Raw genomic sequence first — 25,706 nt, 5'->3', positions numbered from 1 at the left:
CTAGAAGATTGATATGAGACAATCTTTCCTCTGGAGACCAAAGACCCTTGATCTCCAGATCCCCCAGATGAGCACCCCACCCCAGGGTGGAGGCATCCGTTATCACTGTGGCCACCCTTGGACGAAGATGAAAGGGCTTTCCTTGAGACAGATTGCCCTCCACGCTCCACCAAGACAGGTCCGCTGCAGCTTCACTGGAGATCTAGACTGACTCCCTGAGATCTCAGTTATGCTGATACCACTGCCTGCGGAGACACCACTGGAGCGCCCTCATGTGCCAGCGTGCATGGTTGACCAACAGAATGCAGGAGGCGAACAGACTGAGCAGGCGAAGGACCTTCAGAACTGGAACAACCGCTCCATTGTGGAATAAAGGGATCATCTCCTGAATGTTGAGAATTCTTTGTGGAGGAGGAAATGCTCGACACACAGTAGTGTCCAGTACCGCCCCTATGAACAGGTTGCGCTGAGAGGGCACCAGGTGAGATTTGGGCACATTTATTGAAAAACCCAAGTTGAATAACAGATGAGATGTTACCTGCAGATGATGTTGCACCATCTCTGGTGACTCTGCTTTCAGTAGCCAGTCGTCCAGGTAGGGGAAAACTGGAATCCCCGACCTCCTGAGATAGGCAGCCACCACCGCCATCAGCTTGGTGAAGACTCAAGGTGCAGTACTAAGACCAAACGGGAGGACCGCAAACTGGTAGTGTTGTGACCCAACCGTAAAACTGAGATACTTCCTGTGCGACTTCAGGATTGGGATGTGGAAATACGCATCCTGCAAGTCGATCGACACCATCCAGTCTTCTTGCTGCAACGCCTGAAGAACCTGTGCAAGGGTTAGCATCTTGAATTTTTCCTGCCTCAGGTAAAAGTTCATGACTCTGAGATCCAGAATCAGACGCAATCTGCCATCCTTTTTGGGAATTAGGAAATACCGGGAGTAGCATCCCTGACCCCTTTCCTGCTCTGGAACCACCTCTATCGCACCTTTTTGAAGCAATGCAAGAACCTCCTTCTGCAGAAGAAGTAGATGGTCCTCTGAGCAAAAACCTTGGCCAGGAGGGTAAGGGGGAGGAAATTCCCGAAAGGGAAGGGCGTACCCATTCTCCACAAGGTTTAAAACCCAAAGGTCCGTCGTGACCAATTTCCAACCTTGCAGAAAGTGGGAAACCCGACCCCTAACAGGTCCCACATTATCCAGGATGGGGGATCTAGGGCTGCTTCCCTGTAGCATAATTCGGAGCAGAATAGGCTGAAGAGGAGGAGAGATTGCAGCCAGAACCACGTCGACCCCTTTGTCTTCCTCTATAGGACCTATAGAGAGGATTTTGTTGCTGTTGCTGCTGTTGAGGTTGACGGAAGGAGCAAAAGGAAGACCTCCCAAAACCCCTATACTTTTTGAAGGCAAAACCCTTCGACTGGGTCTGCAATCCTAATGACTTCGCAGTAGCTCTGCTATCCTTGAACCTCTGTAAGACAGAATCCGCTTTCTCTCCAAAAAGCTTTGTCCCATCAAAGGGTAAGTCAACCAGAGCGGCCTGAACATCAGGTGAAAATCCAGAAGAGCGGAGCCAAGTCTGCCTTCTAGTGACTATGGAAGAACCCATAACTCTGGCCACAGAGTCAGCCGTATCTAGGCCTGACTGAATTACCTGCCTAGCTGCAGCTTGAGCGTCAGAAAGAACATACATCAAACAACCCTTCTCCTCATCAGGCAATTTGGGGGCAAATTTCTTTACAGAGTCCATCAAAGCATGAATGTAGCGACCCAACAAACAAGTGGCATTAGTTGACTTTAGTGCCATGCTAGCTGATGAGAAAACCTTTTTAGCTGACTGTTCAATTTTCTTTGAGTCTCTGTCAGCTGGTGCCTATGGAAAAGCCCCCGAAGATTGTTTGGAGCAGGATGCTTGCACTATCACTCTCTGGAGATGGATGAGAAGAAAGGAAGATCGGATTCCCTGGAGCTACTCTATATCTTCTCGCCACAGCCCTCGAAACAGCAGGCGAAGAAAGTGGCTTGCGCCAAACATCCATAATAGGATCCAAGATGGCCTCATTAAAAGGCAACAGAGCCTCGACAATAGAGGAAGGCGAATGAAGAACTTCGGTCAATAAGTTTGGCTTATATTCAGTCGAGAGCAACTGTAAGTCTAAAAGCTCCGCAGCCTTCTTCATCACCAAATGGTAAGGAGCCAGCTCTTGAGGCAGAGAAGACCTGGGAGAAGAAAGTTCCCTCTCAGAAGTGGTGTCCAAACCACTTGCCTCCTGAATACCTTCAAACTCATCCATTGAGTCATCCAATTTACCTTCCTCCACACGATACTGCTCCTCTTCTATAAGTCTCTGAGCCTCTCTTCGAGAACGAATCCGTGGACACGGCATCGGCGGCGCCGTTCGTGGAGTTGGCGGCGTCACACGCGGTGCAGCTGGAGCCAGTGTCGAGGGAGGCTCCGACGAAGGCACACGATCCAAACGAGGCCGGGAGGAAGGCTCTCCAGACGGCGCTGGGAACTGCCATGACGGCGCCATCGGCATGAAGGGCATAAATGGTGCCTGAGCATAGTGTTGTGGCACGCCCAAACTAAATGCCATTGGACCCATGAGACCTGAAAGTGCACCGGATGGGTAGGCTGCTCTTTGAAAATCTCCATACATTGCATTTAAAAAATGCGATGGATCCACCCCTGGAGTCGGGAACTGCGGTTATGGATTCAAACCTGTATCCAGCCGAGGAGTAACTGGAGTCGGAGTCGACGGATGCTCTACTGGATCCACTGGTTCACCTTCAGGCACAGGAGAGAGTTCAGCAACCTGATCCGGCTCGACGTAGGAAGCTGGTGAATCCCTCGGCGCCGGAGAATGCGTCGGAGTTACCTTTGGCGAAGGAGACTTCTCCGGAGAGACAAAGTCCTTACTGCGACGTTGAGGTGAAGGCGATCTCGAAGCCCTACTCTTCATCGACCGGCGCCGAGACTCATGCTTCCTCTTTTTCTTATGCCTTCTCGACTTCGACGAATGTGAAGTCGACGACTCCGGCTTCAACTTGTCTTGCTTTCGACCTCTACCTTCCTTCTTCGCCTCGGCCATGAACAGCTTCGCTTCCCGTTCCTTAAGAGCCTTGGGATTCATTTTCCTGCAACAGGAACAGTATTCCACGTCGTGATCTGACGACAGACACCATAAGCAATCTTAATGGGGGTCAGTGATGGACAAGTGACCCCCACATTCCCTACACGGCATAAATCCGGACATCCTCGACGAAGACATAAGTACTTTAGAAATAGTAACTCACAAGATAACTACAAAGTAACTCTACAACCAAGGAGAGTGCTAGAAAACCGTTAACCGACGACGGCGCGGAAAAAAGGGAACCGACGTCATCACGCCGACGTCACTCTTATGGCTCTGGTGAAATCATACGGAGTCGCGAGCGGAGCCGTGGAATTATGACGTCCACGTCAGCGTGGAGAGCTAGGAAAAATTCTGTGGAGTGCTGGCGCAGGGGGATATTCACAAGGTGAGGAATCCACTGGCAGATGTATCCATCAGAAGGTGGCATTCCAAATAAATTTTTTTTAACATTGTTTTCTGCTGTCACAAACCATGGTCTGCAGGTCTACACAAACACCCTCCATTTGAAAAAATGCCTTTTTTTATTTAAATCGGTTTATTAAACGAGCTCCTGCAATGTGCCTCCTCCACACAAAAACAGTAACAAAACAACAACAAAAATAGCTACGGATCACCACAGAAAACCAAAATATTTTAACTAGGGAGTTCTCCATTAAGGGGAAATTGGCAACGCTGTCCTTAATACGGAGATCAGCTCAGGAGCTCTCACGAAAATTCTGTACTACCTTTGTACTCATTGGGGAGGCCTTGTCATGAAACTCCAAACTACAGCACTCCGGAACCACCTCCCTCTCGGCATCTGCCACCTCTATGATAATCTACTCTTTCACAAAGCTATTAAACCTGGCTATATAAACACTAAAGCTACTGGTCCAAAGCTAAGGGCCATGAACCAACCAGCTGATGAACACAAGCATGTTCAACACTTGTGGTAGAAGAGCTTTGAAAAAATGAAAAAATAAAAAATCAAAATGTACAAACTACATAATATACCAAATACAAAATGTATTAACTATATAAGGTGTAAGTGTCTTGCAGTTTAACTGCTCATGATCATTGCAAGGGAGAAAAGTGCTTGGACTGCATAAGGTGGTTATAAGTGCTGTGGCAACAAATGATGAACGGATTGCTGAATGAATCAAACATTCACCCCACTCAAAAGATCAGGGTTAAATCAATTGTTGTTTTGCTCACTATGCCATTCCAGTTTGGACCCAGTCATATGCAAATAAGTCATGACCCCGCTCCTCATGGGAATAATCCAGCCCGAACTGCCAAGCCGGGTCCTCCATGGACCGGAAACAAGCATCCTGGGAGCAGTTTCGGGGTAACACCCCTCAACAGCTAGGCTAGCCTGAGTCCAGTGTCACAGTGAGCAAGGGACCCACATCTGGGCATACCCATCCCACTTAGGGTGAAAAGTGCTGCAGCAACAAATGATGAACGGAATGCTGAATGAATCAAACATTCACCCCCAGTCAAAAGATCTGGGTTAAATCCATCGTTCTTTTGCTCACTACGTCAGCCCAGTTTGTACCCAGCCTTATGCAAATCAGTCTTAACCCTGCTCCTCATGAGAACAGTACAGCCTGAACTGCCAAGCTGGGTCCTCCCTGGACCAGAAAGACAATGGATTTAGACCCAGATCTATGTACTGGGGTGAATGTTTGACATTGTTCAACATTCTGTCCATCAAATGTTCTTCCTGCTTTTGTCATCCCGAATGGGACGGGTATGCCTAGACCTGGGTCCCATGCTCTCCATGCCAATGGAGTCAAGTTAGCCTAGCTGATGAGGGGTGAAACCCCGAAACCGGCCCCAGAATACTAGTTTCAAGTCCAGGGAGGACCTGGCCTGGCAGTTCGGGCTGGACTGTTCCCATGGGGAGCAGGGTCAAGACCGATTTGCATATGACTGGGTACAAACTGGAATGGCACAACAAAGAAAAAAACAATGGATTTAGGCCCAGATCTCTGTACTGGGGTGAATGTTTGACATTGTACAACATTCTGTCCATCAATTGTTATTTTGCTTAAGTTGGTTATAAGACACAGACCTTTTTGTCTTATTTCCATGGTATAGTAATTTTAGTGGAGCTTTGAGTATTACATGCACACGGTGCACTGAGAAAATGTTCAGGCTCTTGAGGTGAGATTCAAGTAGGGAGTCAAGTTATTACTCATTAATTGTTTTACAGTAGGTGTTCTGACTAAACCAGCTATTATCATCTTGCAAAGGCAGCAAGTTTTACTAAAAACAGAAATTCACTTGGTTGTGAGAGAAAAGACTAAGTAATAGTATCCATGGTTCCAGTTGCAAGCAACTTCAATGCCAACACTCGCACCATGGAGACATGCTTTTGATTCATTTTCTGAATTTATGATGGGTGTGGACACTCACTTTTTCCAGCATGGTTGATAAACATACTGACACCTTTCTCAAACTACATTTGATTATATAATTAACATTAATTATAACAGTAACAAAGTAAATGGGTCACAGGAGGACGGAACCCAGGCCAAACCTTTGGTTGGAAAAAGGCCTATCCCGAGATTGCTAGATGCGAACCATATTGTTCTTATTTCACAAACTGAAAATCATCTACTAAGTCAAGGTTTATGTCACCTTTACAGCCAATAACATGCTACCAACTTAGCAAAATCTCAAGTTATATCATTTGATCCTAAAAATCTAAAATCCAGAACTCAATCCAGAACTAACATGACAGTGTCTCAGTTCTCAGAAGAGTAGGGCCCGGCAGCCAAGATGCATATAGAAACCCCGAACTCTTCTTCCCTCCCCAGCATATGTAAATACGCACTGCAAAAGGATGGGCTTTTCTGTAGCTCAAGATGTTCATAGCAAAGGAGATGACAAGAGGGCTATGATTGGTCTGTAAGCTGCCCACACTGCATGCCTGTGACAGGAAGAGGCCTGGTTCCCGCACTACCAGGCTGTGTGTAGAGGGTGGGTGCAGGCCGAGGGGTCTTTACAGGAAGTGGGACCCGTGATTCCCACTCTGCAGGCAGTTTGCAGGGGTGGTTCCATGGCAGGAGTGCTGTACCATATGCAGGTTATTCTAATGGCTGTTTATTCTATGCAACTGTTCGCAAGGATGGCTGTATACTTCTATGTTGGGTAGTTGCAGGGTTTCGAATGTCTGTGCAGGCTGTTTATAGGGTTGTGTACACCAGTTCAGGCTGTTAGTAGGGTTGTGTATGTCTGTGCAGGTTATTCGTAGGGATGATTGCAAGAGAACTGCTATATACTTCTCTGTCTGTTGTTCACAGAGCTGTGGATATCTTTGCATGCTTCCACAAAAAGAGAAAAATAGCCCTGCCATGAAAGCACAAGCAGCAGCAGGACACTCACTTAGAATAGAAGCAGTACTTTGTCCTAGCTCCATGGGTGGGACAAACACACAAAGAGGAAGTGAAACTTCCACGCAACAACCATAGAAAAGCAAGGGAACGACGATGAAGCCAACCAAAGGTAAGCAACAGGCAGGATCTAATACCCCAGTAAGGTAACAAAATGTCTTGCAAGCGACAGCACATACTGTCTCAGGCGACAACTAAAAGACAACCTCTGAGCATAGCTGATGGCCCAATCCATGCAGAATACCTACAAGGCTTGCCCTGTAGGTACCTCACACAATAAGGAGCTACAGAGGGAAAAGTGATCAGGTCACCCTGCACTCAAAGTAACCAACAATAACCATCAAACCTAATCATCAACGGGCACTTGATTCTATCAACATTATGAGTGGGATTGGGGATTCATGTTATATACCCCAACAACAACCCTTCATAATACACAGGTATTGTCCCTACTCATTCAGGCCCTATTTTTTTTAAAACAACCTTCAAAATATACGTCACTGTGTTATAAACAAATACCCTCCACTTAAACTGGTGTATGTGAAACAAAAATTTGTGAAAAAGCGAGCTAGCACCTCACGTGCGCAACACCATAGGAGCTTACTGGTTGGTTCTCACCAGTCGTGCCCACGTTTCTCATCATCAGTGACTATCTAGCTCTAAAAATATATATGTGTGATGGTGTCCAGAAAACCTGTGAAAAATATGTTTCACTAACAAAGAAAAAATAATAAACCCGTGAATTTAAAATTGAGATAGGCCACACATCCACCAAGTGTCAACTTTATTCGCAACTCGTGGGCTGTGAGAAGGTCGAAGACACAGCACAGCGGAAGTGGGACAAGAAGGGCTGGAACGCCATGGAAGAACTGGAAGTAAGCAGCAGTCTCGTTGCGCTGGGGAAGCATGACGTCAGCGCAAACGGAGGGGAATAAGGGCGGTGTTTCAGAGGCCAAGTCGTCGAACAGCGTGGGAGTGGAGAGCAACGGAGGAGCCGAGGAAGCGTAATCGAGTAGAGAAGAAAAGGACGCGGCGAGTGAGCAGCCCAAGAGAAGAGTCCACGGAGACCCGAAGACACCGGAGACAACATACAACGCGGACAAACCCGTCGGCCCGAAGGAGGGAGAGGACGCCCCGGGTCCCAACGCCACAGCCCTGCTTGCAGGTCGTGACCCAAGGCAAGTGTCACTAAGGGGGTCATTTTGGTGGGGTTGGTGGGGTAGCAGTCCACTAGTAGTTCTTGCCGGCACTTCCCCTACAACACCTTCCCTCCCCTACGACCCATTCCCTTTGCCTACACAACGTTTGGTGGTGGTGGCACGGTAAATCCAGAGAAGGACAAGCCTGAGCTAATTCCGGTATTTTCTTTTCTTTTTCCCTTCTTTGGAACACGCGGGAGGAAACAAGCCACACAGAAAGCTAGAAATCAAGCCCAAGGACGGTCCGGAGTGGGGAGCAGACCTATACCAGGGTTGAGCCATTGTGTTGAGTTCACTAAGTCCAGTTAATTTTGTTCTTTTGAAAGACCCGTCCAGTATATGGGATTTGTAAACCTAATTTCAACTACAGAAGTTCCTGCAATAAAAAAGACCCATTGTTGAAAACCACTTACTTTCTAAGTCCACTGTTCATACCCATCTGTCTGACCCTCGAGCCACCTACAAAGTGGTGTCAGAAGTGGGATTTTTCCCCCTGTCCCTACGTGTCAAACCAAGACACAACCCGTGCCTTTGGAGGATGTGGTTACACAGTTGGCTGAAGGACAAAGACACTTACAGATCGTGTTTGAGCAACAGTTACAGGCGGCACGAATGGAGAGGGAAGCCTTACAGGGAGCCCTAAGGAACTAGGCCACCCTAGTCGCTACTAATCAACAGGTCCAGGACACAGCCATCTTGAGACTCACTGACGCTATAGTTAATACCAGAGTACGTCCTATTGTCCCAGGAACAGTTCTACAAAAGTATCTGGAAGGGGAAGATCCTGATTATTTCTTTTTAAATTTCGAACGGGTAGCATCCACAGCAGCCTGGCCCCAAGAAAGGTGGGGTCAATACATCGCCCCACTTCTCTCTGGAGAATTACAAGCTGCCTACCAAGCAGCCAATCCGGCTGGGACTACAGCCAATGTGGATGTGAAGAAGGCAATTCTGGAAGACTAGGGTGTGACCAAGAACACTACCGGAACAAGTTCAGAAAAGAAAAATGGTCTGCTGGGGACAATCCTCTGGCTCTGTATTACAAGATAAGAGACATGGGCAATAGATGGTTAACCCCACATTCGTCCACAATAGAGGAAGTAGTAGTAAAGGTCTACCTGGAACAATTCCTGTATGCCCTACCACCCACTGCACGATCATGGGTGAAGCAACACCCAAACCTTACTCCCTCCTCAGGGGTGGAGTTTGCATGTGTCTTCCACAGGGCCCCAGACTTTAAAGCAGGCAACAAACTGCCCCAATTTCCACTTCCCCCAAAACGACCTCAGTTGCATCCCTCCCCGAAGCCCCCTTGAAACCAGACATCAAGCCATTCAGTCCCTTCTGGTGCCAGCAGACCGGGTCCACAATGTTTTAGCTGCGCGGAATGGGGCCATATAGCTAGACAATGTCCCCACCGTGCCCCTCCCGTAGAGCCTATGGAGGTGGGTTATACCCGAGACAGGATTTTTCTAACCAGGGAGGGTCCTCATCGATATAAAACAGAGGTGTTTCTGAACGGCAAGAAGAGACAGGCGCTGTTAGACACTGGGTGTCATGTTACGGTGGTAGACGAATCTCTGATTGGGTCTCCCCAACTAAGCAACACTGAGCAAGTGAGGGTAACTTGCGTGCATGGGGACACAAAAACATATCCCGTGGCGGTAGTCCTGCAAGAAGTGGATAATGATCCCCATCTGAGGAGGTTAGGTGTGATGCCCTCCTTACCAGAAGCAGTTATTATAGGGACTGATCACCCAAAATTTGAGACCTATATGGAGGGAACAAAAAGAAACGCCCAGGCCTGGTTAGAAGAAGCCCCTTTTAGCGGAACTGAGATAGAAACACCAGACACCAGGGCTAGGAAGAGAAGACAAGAAAGACGGAGGGAGAGAAGGGATTACACGCCTGGGAGCAGGTCTATGAGCAACTACCAGACCAGGTAGGACCCTAAAGGGGTTTATTAAATAGAGATATTGAATGAAGAACCTCGAGGGTGAGACTCCGGGTTGTGGAGGGTTACTTGGACAGATAGTGTTTAACCCTGAGCAGAAGGGAGTGCTCAAAGATCTGCGTTAAGTTTACGCTTTGGTTTTAATGGTTTGTGCCATGCGCGTTGAGTGAAGAACCCTGAGGGTGAGACTCCGGGTTGTGAAGGGTTACTTGGACGGATAGTGTTTAACCCCGAGCAGCAATGCTAGCTCATTTTGGCGACCATACAAAACACATAGGTGTGTCCATACAGATTGGCAACAATGAGGGTGAGCCAAGAACTGGTCACAATGTTGGACAGATGTAAAAGTAAAAGATTAACAAAATGTTGCTGTATGCGCAGCACAAATGTGTGTGTGCAATGTTTGAAGATATGCAGATATTCATTGTTTGTTTGTCTTCTTGCATAGAGTTGGGACAACACAAGTGTCTTGCAAATAAAATAGTTCTCACAGTACAACTGAGTACCTATGTAACGAGGTGGATAGCTGGTACAAGGGGCCTTGGCTACCTCCCAGTAAATATTAATTGGTAATGCAGGCACACAATATGTGTTTGGTTAAAGAGGTAAGGTGGAAATCTGAGTGGTTGGACGTCCTTGTAATGGAACCTTCTTTTTGTTCAACAGTCACTGTGTTTTTAAAAAACAAGGGTCCAGAAAAGTGTATTTAGACCTCATGCCCTGACGAAATTGCCATGAAGCGATATAGGCAATGAAACATGTCGGCTCATCATTAAATGGTCTGCAAGCATGCAGTTTGTTTTTATTTTGAATAGGCCCACAAGTTGCGAATACAGTTGACACTTGGTGGATGTGTGGCCTATCTCAATTTTAAATTCACGCGGTTTCTTCTTTTTTCTTTGTTGTTAGTGAAACACATATTTTTCACTGGTTTTCTGGACACCATCACACATATATATATTTTTGGAGCGAGATAGTCACCGATGATGAGAAACGTGGGCACAACTGGTGAGAACCAACCAGTAAGCTCTAATGGTGTTGCGCACGTGATGTGCTATCTCGCTTTTTCACAAATTTTTGTTTCACATACACTAGCCTAAGTGGAGGGTATTTGTTTATAACACAGTGACGTATATTTTGAAGGTTGATTTCTAAAAAATAGGGCCTGAATGAGTAGGGACAATAACTGTGTATTATGAAGGGTTGTTGTTGGTGTATATAAAATGAATCCCCAATCCCACTCAAAGTTGATAGAATCAAGTGCCCGTTGATGATTAGGTTTGATGGTTATTGTTGGTTGCCCTGTAGGTACAACAAGACATGGGTACTGGACAGAGGGGATTGTCTGAGACCAATGTGGGTGCCCAGCAACATCAAGACCTACTAATACCTACCTGGTATCTTTTTGATTCCAAGGTTAATTTAATTCATTTGGCACTGAACAAAATAGACTTTTAAGAAAAGATCATATTTATTAGGAACAAGAAATAGTGCACTACGCTTTTTGGATGACTGTAGTTTCAAGAATGTAGTTCTCATGTGGGGTATTGCTGAAGATGCTTTTTATGCCTCAGAAACATGCTTTGTCAGTAGAAGGGAAGACGTTTTGAGTTTTTCCTTGTAATATTCAGCTACCACTGGGTCTCTCATGTTTACTTTTCTAGGAGCAATGCAAATTAAACACAGGGTAACGATAAAACAAGCAAACTTACTGTTTTCATCATTATCCTTTAAGACAAATTCTATAATTAATAGGAAATATTCCACGCTCGAGAATTCTTGAAAACAATTTAACAGTATGTCATAATTCCTTAATAATATGGGTTGTGAAACCACAACTGTTAGCGTAATACGTCAAATTTCACAATGTGTAACATGCATGAGCACCTGACGTGGAACTTTGAAACTTACTCAGACAGAAGGCTCAAAATGTGAGCACATAATAGCTATTGTATTCTAATTTCAGTGAAGGTCTGAAGCAGGCATTACACACAGACAGTTTTTTAGTTCTCTTGTCTGGTGGGAGGGGGCAAAATGAAATTGGAGGCATTGTTGTTAATAACTTTACTTTCCATAGGATTCTGGGCATTAACTATAATATTACAATACTATTATGTTGTCTATGGCTTCCTTAGGAAGCATTTAGCATGAACAACCATATCGGACTCTAGTCATTCTCTGTAGTGACTGCAAAACAGTGGCTAACAGCTGTTGGGGGTCCACTCTGGGAAGAGCTCACTTCCAGTTTGTTAATTCGCCTCAATCAGGTTTCCTTTCTGCAATCAACGATATTCTGCCAAAGCTCAATGTCGTCACTCGCAGAGAAAGTTGCAGGACTTGTGGGCTTATGCTTTTTTTAAACTTATTTTAAATTTTGTAAGACCACTGGAGATCAGAAGCAATGGTTGCTACCAAGCCCTCACAGGCACTTGCAATGCATCAAGACCCACTCCACACTGTTTTCCATAGCCATGTGTTCAAATGGGATTTCAAGCCATTCTAAAACCACTGCCCATCGTCCTTGCATGCACAAGCACACACAAGGGTAACCATCTTTGAATGTTTTAGTAAAACTATTGTAAAGACATTCAGACATTAGCCTGTGCGTACAAGGCCATATTTCAATGTTTTCTAAGACTTTATCAAAAAAATATGACGGCCTGAGCATCCACCTTTATATGTACGCACAGGCAGCCATTTTTAAACAATGTTTTTGCAATAAAGCTTTACAAAAATATTTTAGAAAAATGGCAAAGCCAACCAGCAGGTGGGCCGCACCAGACAATTACTTTTCCAATGTTTCGGTTTCCATTGTAAGGATTTAAATTTTGTAGAGGCTTGATGCTTCAAGGCTGAACTAAGAGGCAGTACGGTACATCTTGCTTGGCACCAATGCGATTAGCAGCTCAACTCATGGAAACTCATAATTACTACTAATCCTTAAATAGGTTTAGCAACTTTACAAAGTAAAAAGTTGTAATGCTACAACCCTCTGACCCTGGCATCCTATAATGAATTTCAAATAACAGGGAACATTCGTAACTGATATTTTAATATTAATTCAGTCTCAATGATAGACAACAACTCAATATGAGGGATTGAATCTTAACGGCATAGCCCTGTACAAGGACTATGCAAATCATCTGTCAAAACAAAAGTTTTAGGGCTTAGCAGCAGTTCATTAATACAGAATGTTAAATGAAATAAAAGATGCAGGAAGTGTATATAAACATTTAAATACAATTAGAATCTGCTGTACTTACTCTTGGTATACTTAGATTTCTTCAACTCTGTAGAAATGATTATTTCTATACCACAATCTAAACGTACAGAAATTTACCATTACAAACTAGGGATGCACAAGATGCAAAATCCCACTATCTATCAATTATACATATTTTTCAGAAAAAGCTCTTCAGGTTATAGATGCTTGTTGATGATCAAAGAACAGGTCATACCCTACACAATACACAACATACAGACATCGATCCATAGCCTGGAAATAATGATCAGAATACCCTTGATCCTTTGGGCATTGCAGACTCATCCACCAATAGACGAAGAATGTTGCAAGACACCAAGAGCACCGAGATGGACTGCAAGGAAATTAAGCAGGACATAAGGATTTATTTAAATTTTTATCAGACAAGTGAACAAAATACAAGACATTTGCTACTATCAAAAAAAGACCATGCAAGTAAGTTTAGTGTATACATTTTTACCGTCATTGTAAGTAGCAAGATCATCACAGAAGGATATACTAAGTTCCTCTCCCATGCAGAAGCCTTTTTCCGTCGCTCTTTTAGGAGAAAAAATAAACATATTTGCTTCAAAATTCCAGACACTATCAAATTCTCTGTGTGTTATTCAATTACTCCTAGTCACTGGTTACTAAAACACAAAAACACACTCCTTACTCAGAAATACTTGTAAGGAAGAAGTGTCCAACGTAGGCCAGATCCATGCCAGATTTTTTATGATAGCCACAGCCTATGTAAATGATTTTGAGATTCATGTGTAAATTTATTGCAGCTCAACATCCTAAAAAAGGGCAAGAATCCAGTCCTACAGGGCATTTGTTGGACCCCATCCTGTGCTATGGACTAACGTGATCTGCAGAAGATATGAGGATAGAGATCAAATCAATGACAACCTAATTTTCAAAGTTGGGAAGTATTAGATACATTTGGGTTGTGGTTCTGGTATCAAAAAGTCGTACAGCTTATATTCTCTCAAGCAAAACGTGAGTCTGTTGGAAAACAAACGTTGGAACTGTGCAAGACTGATTCTGAGCAACCCTCAGGATATGTTGGCCTATAGTCCTGCTAGCTGTACCCTTAAACTGACACGGTAACACATTGATGTTCAACCTCAGAACAGGACAACCCTGACTACCCAAGGAAATTGTGTCAACAGATATAGAACCCTTTCACGTTGTTACTAATGCATACCCAAAGAGATACACAATTAAAACACATGTGGTTTCAATATTAATTGAAGCATTGTGATTCTTGAGTAGAATACTTGCACTGCAATAATCAATAGAAGCAAACAGAATAATAATAATAATGTGATTAGCATTACAAGAATGGTGAAAAAGATAAACAGTTCAACCATTTTGCTGATTACAGAAAATATATGCTTGCATACAAGTACTGTAATATATTGTACTCCTACCTAGCGCATTCTATCCATCATGTCCAGGGTGAGTGAATCTGTTAAATCCCTGTAGAGTGATTTAACACCCTGTTACCTATAGATTAGTGTCATCAGGCTGTCCCGTCTTGGTGTAGAGCTGGACAGCATCCCTCGCTTGAGGTATACAGGAATCAGCTGAGCTGGAATTCCGGCATAGATCAACCTCTCAGATGCCAGCAAAATGTTCCTCTGTCTAAACAAAGGCATGATGTTGTATATACACTAACATCATCCATATTACCATGCCAAAGCCCCAGCCAGGGTGCCATTGTTTATTCTATTGCGATAGCTCTTTTGCCGAGCGGCCAAAACAAAAAACATCTTGTGTGATAAACGTAGTCCTTGTACAGAATGTTAAAGGTGTTTTGATAAAGGGCCTACGAAGTCATAGTCAGGGATGTGGGATTCCTATAGCCCGACGCCCAGGACATATTGTTTGGGGTCAAGGGCAACAAGTTTTCATGTCTATTTTGTCCTTGGGACAAGTAGGCCACATTATGGATCAGGAAAGGGCATTGTCTGCAGTTGAGGTAAAAATGTTGCCTATGTTTTAATGCTGTTCAAACATGTATTTATGGTTCATTAATTGAAAGCCTTTATTATTAGGGTGAGCACTCTAAGCAAATGTTGTAGGCTCGGACTTCACTACTGACAGTGGTTTCAGTATAAAAATGTGTACACACGCTTTCAAAGCTTAGCAATATGCGGGTATGTATAATTCTCCCAGAATGCTCTCTGATTAGATGCAAATATTTGCAGAAGCTTGAAAGTAAGATTGATGATTATTTGCTTTCAAAATAAAATGTTCACAAAAAAATGAAAGTAGGGAATAACATTTTGCTTAACTACTGTAAACTTTTAGGTACCATTTAGTAAAATGTGTTGATGTATGCTAGTAGTTCCCAAAAATATTCATAATTGAAAATCAGTGTAACCAGTTTCAATAAGATTATGGGAAACAAAAATAAACAAGCATTGGCAAAGCCAGTAGGTCTGAAATTGGTGGTAGGCCTTTTATTTTTGTCAATGCGTGACTTGTTTTGGAATGGTTTTTGTAAAACCTTATTCGTGTGGGAGCTGCCAGGCCCTCACCATTGTAACAAACAATGGCAAAAGCCAAAAATAGTTTTTGGTATCAAAAAGCACTCATTGCTGCGGTAGTTCCTGGCACTGAACAAAACTACCTTGTGTGCGGATATGCTCCTTGTGAAAGAGCAGAATGCTGCAACTCGCAGTGAAGCCAACCGATAAGGAGAAAGAGAGAGCAACCAAATTTTAATAAATAATTAGTGGCCCAATTATTAAAGAAAGTCGCAAAAGTGCACCCATGTTATATGTCCTCGCATCAAGTGCAGATATATGGATTTCGTGAATTTACACAAGTAGGGCAAGAAATAGTACTCCTAGAAAATATTTGTTATCTGCATTTTAGCATGTGCAAATATGCATATGTAGATTTCCTCCTGCAAAAGCTGAGTGTTTGCAAGTTCACTTTCCCACCAACCACTTTTTTCCCAACTCTGGAAGAAGTTTTACGTCTGCCATTGTCAGGAGTAAATTTCCAACCTTTCTCAGTGTGGGAAAAGATTAGAGAAGAGTTGGTGAAAACCCTTAAAACATGCAAGTTAGTAGGTTTGCACAGACTCAAAAGGGCATTCCAACCCTGGAACTATTGCTTACCACTACCTTCAGCCCTAGTATGTAGATTTGCTGAAACGTGGCAACATAAGGGAATTGCTAGTATTCAAACCCTACTACGGTGTGAGCCCTGGTATAATCAGGGAGGCTATATCAGAGCACTTTTATCATAAGACTGCTGCCTTAATTTGTTGCTGCATTACATGGCACAAAAGGGACAAGTGGATTTTGTTACAGGACAAGTAGATTTATGCAGCAACCTGCCCCATGGACAAGTAGATATTTTATCAAATTCCACACCCCTGCATAGTGCAAGCAAAACTGTTTCTGGAGAATATTATCCTGCAAGTGCATGCAAATGAATGTACGTCAACATGTGTAGGGAGAGAAGGCAACTTAAGAACATAAACCTGTAAAATGTATCTACATGACAAAACATTTAAGAAATGTAGAGTGGGAAGGAAGCAACAGATAACCTAGCCCACCCACAACTAATGACCAGAACAACTGACATTGTAATATGCTTGTTTCTTCATCTAGGTTGTTGCGCATAAAGTCTACTCGTGTCCAAAGACTTAAATTCACCAATAGCATTTCCTTTCATTTTTCACATTTCAAACTTCTAGCATTTGTATACTAATAAATCCATACTTTTATCTGATTTTACACCTGCATTTATTCCTAACCACTACCAACTTTGTATAGTTCATCAAGTTTTCTAAGTTTTAAAAACTTTACCAAGTGGAAGTTGATGATCACTTGAATCTGAAGTGAACAGATAGTGGTTTGTCCCAAAGCGCTCCTAAGTTGCGAAAAGGAGTTGAGAAAGGTGCTGTACAGGCAAAAACCTGAGGGAGTGGTAGTAAAAGGCTAAAACCTTGGCTATGAGCATTCACAAGACTAAGAGCTCAATCTTGCTTTGGTTTAAGCCATAAGTAGCTGGATAAGACAATCTACAAAAGCTTTGGGCAGCATTTTCAGAGTTCCAAGCCTGCAGAGAAGCACTATGTGAGACATTGCCTCAAAGCATAGGAAGTATCCAGTAAACACACGACCGATTAATAAAAATTACGAGCAGCTAAGAAACTACTCCTGACTGCGAGCAAGCCAGTTTCTCTACCCTGACTGAGTGAAGACACTGAAAACCTGAAATGTATCCCTTTCATTCTTATACATCACCTTCACCAACAAGAACAGACTAGCAATAATCAACATCGGAGAAGATCAACATGACCATTACATTTTGCTCTCTCTGACAAGTGAGCAGATTAATTCAATAGATATTCTGAGGTTGATAACTGCAACTTCGACAGAAAACATATCTGGAGAACAAGCTAGCAGAATAAAAAATAAATTACAAGCCCATGTTAAGAGGATGGAGGAAGGACATGAAAAATACGAGACCTTAGTCTCTCCTTTATTCACCACCTTTCCTGTGGATAGCTACAAGCAGTATCTGGTCCCTCAAATCTGGTGGCTGCACTACCATCCTCAATGTCCTTCCTGCAGCATTCATACTCTTCCTCACCAGACTCTCAATGTTAGTCTGTTGACCTTGCTGACCAGACTATGTTCAAGCTAAGCCTTTAGGTTCAGGATGCAGCAATCCTATCAGTCATGAAGGAAATCAGGGGAGATTTCAGTGGGCATAACCAGTCTCTGGTCATAGGTGTCCCCCCCTTACTCTCACGCAGCTCCATTCTAGCTCTCATACCCAGGACTGACCTCTGGGCACCTTGTCTCCAGTCTTTACATTCTGTTCCATTCCAAGCAAATGGCCACTGAGTTCTGCCAGTTTCTTCCACATTCTTTACCACTTTAATGGGGCCCTTGCAAGGACGAAACTGAACTAAGGCCTGTTCTCTTCTAGTCATTGCTTCCTCATGTAGCCCCCATTATGACTCCTTTAGCTCACCTTTATGCAGTGCAGCACAAGGTGCACATAAGTCTACCTATTTCCCTTCTTGCTGCTATGGTTGTAACCACCAAAGCAAATGACACTAGGAAACTGAATTACATCTTTCGAGGCAGACATCCAATTTCATAGTGAGATAAACATAAAGCCACAATTTACAGAGGTGCTCCTCAAGGGAATGCTGGTGGGACATGTGGTCCTGATGGCTAGAAATGTGGCAAATTCAGATTGCCCAGATGTCGAGATGGTGTCAAATACAATTCTGAACGGTATGCAACAGGTCTTCCCCAGTTCATCTTGTCTCGTGCATGCTTCTCTCCCACAACACACTTTCAGATATGCTTCCTTTACTGTACAGGAGAGAAACCAATTCCCAACCCACCGCTGCCCTAACTAGCACCTGCCACCAGATTGTCATGGTCAGACCTCTTTTCAGAGGGCCATGGGGCAAGCAGGAGTTACTTGGGCCAACAGTGGGAGTTGAGGCTTTTTACTCCTGATGTCTCGTTGTCCGACCTATTATGGGTCCCGAGTTACTGGGCCGAGTACTTTCCGTTCCAGCACTTGACTCTCAGTGGTAAGAACAGGTTGAGCAGTCCAAGGATCTTCGAGGGTGTAGGTAAGTGGGAGGCATACACAGGCTCAAAACTTGAAGCACACACATACAATAAAAAGATGAGTAATCAGAATTTTTTTTTTTAATGAAAAAAGGAGTATTTTAAAGTGATTGCACAAAGCATAGCACTCACACACTAAATGGTGTCCACAGCCACTAATGGTCTGCGTGCTAGCACCGTCCCATGTCGTATCCCAGAATACCCCTGTCCCATATTGTGGGGTTGGGTATTCCCCCACTTTATACTGGAGGTGACTCCCAGTTGCTGCCCTGCCCAAAGTCTATGCCTTGTCTTAAGAGTCAATGCTAGCATCGTTTAGGTGCTAAGTTCGAGAAAGCCCTAAGCAGGCCTGATGGTCTGGAACAGTCTTACTCGACCAAATGGATGCTGGCAATCCCGTGTGGATCGGCATTCCTCCGCAAGCTCTGGTCTCCCGATGCAGAGGGCCCACAAACTCTAGCAATCTTTGCCTGATAATGTGGCAGCTTCCTTAGTCCTTTGATGGCCCGCATTCCTCCTCTGGCACCTGCGGCGATCGGTAAATGTTCAGCACGTCGAACCAGGGCAACTGCTCTAACCAACGGAAATTGGGGTGGGGGGGGGGGGGGGGGGGGGGACAGAAGTCGCCAACCTCGGGCCGCACTCAGGTGATGGCCTTGTCTTTAGATGGCCCCTTCCTGGTGACACAGGGGGTTGCTGATCTTGGCGCATACACAAGCGATGGCCTGCACTTCACAGTGGCCACCCCTATGGGTTACACGGTGTGGGGGGAAGAATTTGTGGGTTTTGGCACTCACACAGGCGATGTCCACACTTCACAGCAGCCTCCCTCCTGTTTCTGGTCACACAGGTGGCTCAGACTTTGGCACTCATATGGGCTACAGCCCCACTTCATTGTGGCCCACTTCCTGCTCAGTACCGGGCTCGCGGACTTTGGCAAGGTCAAGTGGCCAGCTTGCACTCTTGCAGCTGTCCAAGCCAAACCAGGTGCATCACTCTGTTCATTTACCGGAATCCATTTGTCAGGCTCACCACAGAGCTTCACTCCCTCTAGGCGCTCTACTCCTCCTCACAGGGTCCACTGGTCTTGGCAGGCAGGTAGGTAGGCAGAGGCTGGTGCTCTAGGTTCATGGCAAGTGGTCTTGATTTCCTGGGTAGTGGCCTCTCACCCATTAGGGAGACTAGCAGACCTTGGTCCCTAGTCTTGGATCCAGCAACTAGACGTTTCTGCAATCTTCTGTCTCCTGATGAACATTGCTGTTATAGTCTTATCTAGTTACGTTAAGGCATGCCCCAAGTCGAAAAAAAAAAACCCACATTAGCGCGTGAGTTCACTTTTTAAGGGCGGCACACCAGAATATAGTACCACGTTTAATCCTCCACCTCGGAGCATGTGTAGCGCACAGGATAAAACTGCGGCATATTTTCGATTCTGTGTGCACTTAGTCGCACGTATCTAGTTCCGTAAAAGCATGCCGCACGCCTGGTAATTCTCTGTGCCAGCCCTTCACTATGTGTTCCACATCTTAGCATCCGCCAAGCATCTGCACCTATCACTTATCTGGTCAACACCTGAATGGATTAGATATGACTCTGCTTGGGTCACTGTGTGAGCACTTCCATATGGTAGCCACACCATACGCACGGTTCCCTTCAGGAGCCCAAGAACATGTTCGAACTGTGTTTTATGTGTCTGTGTTGTCCTCCCTTGTCCCCTTTCTTTTCCAGGTACCGCAACAACGGGTCCACTTCCCTTAGGGACCCCATTGGATTGCATGGTGATGTATTGACAATTTCTGCATCACTAAATTATGTAGTAGAGTTTACACACTTTATTTTTTGAGCACTCTCTCACGTGGTCCTGATGAATTGCCACCGACCCACTTGGGCATAGAGCAAGAAACATGTCGACCGTCTGATTTCCCTAGGGATCATCATAATCCCTTGGGATCACCTATTTTTACTTAGGCTGGTATACCATCAGAATAAAATGGTTCATTGTCTGGCAATACCATACCTATTTTAACTCACTACACCACCACTCACTACACTTGTTGCACTGACCCCCACGCACCCATACGGCTGTCTCTTAAAAAGATCTCCGAAAAAGAGCCCCTTCGCGGGAGCCCGTCGGGCATTGCAGCGCCGGCCCGACGAGGAGCACAGCACTATGATGAAGCATGACACCTTGCTAGGTGTGTGAGGGCATTATATAGAGACTAATCGCTCTCCCCCTTTCCTTCCCAGAGGAACTGCATCCCTTGGTTTTGTTGAACATTGCTGTTAAACCATGTGGTGTCATGCAGCCCCCTTTATAGTCCAACTCCAGAAACAAATGTGATTTAGTGTCTGATCCTTTGAATTATGGATTGAGGTGTCAGTTCTTATGATGTGCTCCCTCTTCAGCACTGCCCTTTGTCAAAGGGACAGCCTGACACAGTAGGAGTGGCTTCAATTCTGATTGACTCAGAAATAAAACCAAGGGAGTAACCAGGATTCACACTTGGCTGTCACCCTCCACTGAAATATGCCTCATAAAGGTTCAAATGACTAAGCCCTCCTCTCCATCAAGATTCCCTGGTCCACAGTGCCAAACGTATCAGACCCGCAATCTCCCTAACAATGAGTCCAGGCCCCAGTGACAAATAACTCTTTCTGGATCAAAGATACCTTTGCACAGAGGATGCTTTGCTCCCCTTTCTTCAGTGTGTGCTCACATCCCAGCCATCAGGAATGTCAGCAATACACACATACTGTCTAGCGGTTGGAGTCCTCACCTCTCCTAGCCCTTTGCTTCCAACCTGGAACCCGCAGTCCTTAATGTTATGTACTATACACTGGCAAACACACATCCCAGTGCACACACATATATAAGAATCATGCACTGTTCATAGCTACACACAATCCATGCAGGCCAAGAATGATTGATGTACACAGCCACAAAATTTACATGAGTAGGCAGTAGACACCACTCCCGTGACGCAGGAAAAAAGGCCTGGTCACACTACTGATCACTAGGAAACACGGACGGGTATGCTGCCACCACCATGCTCGTGTCACTTAACACCTGGTAAGGGCAGTAGCCCTCTACCCTCACAAGGTAAGTGCTTGGTGTATCCTTCCTGGTCCAACATTGCCACATTACCATAAGACAGTCCTAAGCCATGGCACAAATGCATGATGCTTGTCTGCCCATAACACAAAATCATAACCAGGGGTCTAATATCCATGGCGCTGGGACACTCAGATCAGGGGAGCAAGTTGGTCACCATGCCGCAGACATTTCTGCCCCAACAACCATGCAGGTCTCTCAGTGCAATTAGTTATAGGTTGCAGAATATTGGAGTTGTATCCTGCTACGATCAAAGAGTAACTCACAAGTGAGGCTGAGAAAGGGCCAATGCATCATAATTCATCTGTCCACCTAAATGGTGACACAGGCAGCTCAGCATCGGCTGGGGAGGGTAAGGTGGGCAGAGAGATTAGTGCTCAATCACAGCCACTGAAACAAAGGACCATGAGTGCCTAAAGAACATAGCTTTTGAAGTACAAGAAGAAGTGGAGAGAATATAAAAAGTACACAAACATAATGAATGTTCCAGAGAAGAAAATAATGAGTACTGTGAAAATAGAAAGATGAATATGGTAACGTTGTAACAGACTAAAGTATGGAGGTTGTTACATGCAGGCAGTAGACTTACAGGAAGCAGCAGTGTTTGCACAGGACTTTTTTCTTAACCCTGAACAGACGCTAGTACATCTGTGGTGCTTGCTCACAGTAAAATAGCTTCCACTGTGCCACTCTTGTAGAGGAGAGATTTCTGCAGACGCATTTGAGCAAATTGTATTCTCCAGCCTGTGTGGAGTGTTGACCAACAGAATGACAGGGAGGGCATGGAAGTATGGAGGAACAGAAGGGTATCAAACAAGAGGTTCTTCTTTGTCATTCCTGGTTAAAGGTGGGTGTGGCTAGCCTTAAGTTAACGCTTGTACAAAATGAATGCTTTTCCACTGTTTGTCTAAAGTTCCCAAAACAAGTTGAGCATACAGCATTTCCCCAAAGTGATAGCCTAATCGTGAACGCTTTTTCACAAGAAAAATACAGTTCTGAAGTATCCAGTCTCTTGTACAAGTTGATATTTTATAAAAATTCCACACCCCTGGTTGCATCTTTGTGAATTGTTATGCTTTAATCTGGAATAAAGTTTTGACAAAATACATTAACTCAGCAGCGTTCATTCAAAGTTTTCAATAGTTTATCCTGGAACTTCTGCAATGCTTACAAATGTCTCCAATGATGTGGTAAATACATTTATCACACCGCTGTGGAATGCCTCTTCCTTCTTAAACTCGATGTGTCTACCTGATGTGTGCAAGTACAATTAAGTTAAAAAAAAGCCCCTGCCTTTGAAGGGTTTTTGTTCCTGCCCAACGCAAAATGGCTAAGTATTTCCTAGAACATGTATGTAATAACCTTCCTGCTAAGTCACTTCTTCCGATTGTTATCCATCCTTCCACAGGCTTACTGCCACGACTAGAGTACACACCACAGTCAAGGATAACTGTCAAGCTAACAGTTGGTGTTGGTGCAGTGTTGTGTTTCAGTTCCACAACTGATGCTTGCCCATCCAACCACAATCCAGACACTGCCCTAGAGAGTTCACTATGCAAATACACTACATAAAAGAGCAAAACTGAACATGGTCAGTCCAAGCAGAAAACTGTATGTCACAGAGAGAAAAAAACAGTCAAAGCTCCTGACACCCCTTTGATGCATGCCAAATATTTATTGTATCTGGGTGGACTCTGTCCTGTCAATCAACACTGATGCAATCAAATGAAACTGAAATGGTCATTAGATTTTGTCAATACTGGCAAGTGAGTAGAGGCAAGAAAATTGGAAATGCTAAATCAGGTAAGTATGATAGATTTTAACATGTATAGAGCATGCATACTTATACTGGCAATAATGAAAAAATACTAAGGGCAAGCATCACAAGAAGGGAGGTACAAGATCGATATGCAGAAAAGACTGAAACCAGGCCTCAATTTTCCACTAATTCTTGGCTACAGTCGCTTTTAGGGTCATGGTTCTTTTCAAAGGCCCAGTTTAATCTGCGGTTGACATTTTTGTGAGTACTGATGGTTTGTGCTGGCTAGTCTTTTGAAATTTGGTCCATATATTTATGGTATAATTTTGCATTGAAATTGCCCCTGGACATGCTGCACACAAAGTGTCTGCAATTTTTAGATGCTGTTGAAGTCTAGCTAGTTTAATAATGCACATGTAGATAGAAGTATAGGCTGTTTTTTCCAGTTGCTAATTGTTCGAGGTCTATACATATCCTATAAAAGGCATGCGCTGTGTCTCAGAAAGAGGTGAATAAAACACCCATTGAGTGATATCAAATTACTTGAATGATGCATTGGAGTTAATTCCTAATGGGAAATCAAGAAATAATATCTGGAGAAAAAAAAGAGACTCACTTTGGTCATTGCAAATTAAATCACTGGCTTTACCTATTCCTGCTTATTGCAACCAATACATCTTTTACACTAACTTTTAAACCTATCTGCTAGTACATTTTGAACTTGAATATTAAAAACTACTACGATGTTTATTGGTATTTATCCTGGACGTGATTCATCCCAAATATGCTCCTAAAAACGGAATATCTTATCCAGATGCATGCTGGGTGTTGTATTTTCTGACTACTAAGTGGGAATTCGGAGCCAGCATTTAAAGCCATGTGGTTACTTGACTCGGTAACCAGCCTCACTTGTGATCAAGGCTCACAACTGAGCTGAAACACTTTTGGAATGAAGACTTATTTTTACAAAATGCATGTTCCCACTTTTGATTTGAAGATAAAACAGCAAAATATGGCTTTGGCGATTGATATATATATCCACTGACTATACCAAGTAGGTAGTTCTAGTTAGGACAAACCTTTACCACAGACTAAGCGTTTTTGGTTTTGCTAAAAACCTTGGTGCCATTTGACGAATCTTTAAGAATTTTTCAAATATGCAAGTTAGTATAGCTGCTGTCTGGAAAGTTTTGGGGTGATTCATCAAGCGAGGGCAGAGCAAAACAGGGGTGGGAGGGGGCAAAAAGCTTTTTTCCCATGCAATTTCTAAGGGGATTTTGCATGTTTTAGACATGGCTACGTGGTCTGCAGATTGTACTTTTTGTGATTTGGGGTAATCTGTTCAGTAGTTTCGTAGTTTTCAAGGGAATAAAAATGTAGATATCTAGGGATGTGGATCCTTTTGGGATCCGCAGCTACCCGCGGATCTGGGTGAAAAGCAAGACCCAGATTGGCTGGCCGCAACCTGGAAGGAAAAAGACACATAAGGGGTCAGGATAAATGTATCCTGGCCCAGCAGGAAACATGGATGGGTCTCTGAGGGACCGCTCATGGACAAAATATTGCCCATGTTTAGGCTTTGCTTGCACTGTGCTTGTGAAATCTATTGTATGCAATATAAATCTTAAGGGGTTTAAATCCTGACCTTCCTTTTCATTAGTTTGTGTGCTTGCCACTTACTTTTCCTCTGTTTCCATTGGTTGTAGCATACAATTTCCTGTTGTTCTCGGTGTCTTATCAGTGTCCCAAAGCCGAAGTACTTCTTTCCATCCACTTGAACTTCTTTGTTATTTTAATTACCAGCGAGCACGCCACTTTTTTTGACCTACATTTTGATGATACTGTGCTTCCTACAGAATTAAAATGTAACATTTCTTTTATTTGGTGCAAGCTCTTCCCATATTTTTATATTTGTAGGCATGGGAATAGTAAGCAATTTGCTTCCAGGATGTTGAGCTAATGCTGAGACTCAAACCTGGTTCTCCAGCTCTAAAGTCTGCAGTTCTGGTGGCAACACTACATTTTCTCCCCTCTCTCCAAGCCTTTCTTTCTGCAGCTTTCTAAATAGAACGTGCTTTAAGGAAATCAAGAAGAGGTGTAGCAAGAATGTCATATGCCCTAAACACACTCCGTTCGACTGCATCAGAGCACTCATTCCTTTCAGTGGATTTGCAAATTATCAAACCAATTGCCTAACAAATAAACTTCATTTTATTTTCAATTACTCTAAGGCATTTATAACATCTATTTCCAAGACAAGACTTCTACAATGGCTACAGCTGGTGCATTTAGA

General features: G+C 44.0%; 1 protein-coding gene across 2 annotated transcripts in view; it reads right to left on the bottom strand.

Moving 5' to 3' along the window:
* Positions 1-25,706, bottom strand: part of LMBR1 (limb development membrane protein 1) — a 753,627-nt gene that overhangs the window by 83,463 nt on the left and 644,458 nt on the right. For both annotated transcript variants that reach the window (XM_085631970.1, XM_085631971.1), the window contains exons 11-12: positions 13,397-13,473; positions 13,193-13,270 (exon numbers count right to left, since the gene is read on the bottom strand). In XM_085631970.1, coding sequence (XP_085488096.1) covers positions 13,193-13,270; positions 13,397-13,473 — 155 coding nt within the window. The remainder of the gene's footprint in view (positions 1-13,192; positions 13,271-13,396; positions 13,474-25,706) is intronic.

This window comes from Triturus cristatus, chromosome 10 (assembly GCF_964204655.1).
Source record: "Triturus cristatus chromosome 10, aTriCri1.1, whole genome shotgun sequence".
Classification (NCBI taxonomy): domain Eukaryota; kingdom Metazoa; phylum Chordata; class Amphibia; order Caudata; family Salamandridae; genus Triturus; species Triturus cristatus.
This window is presented reverse-complemented; position numbering and strand designations above follow the sequence as displayed.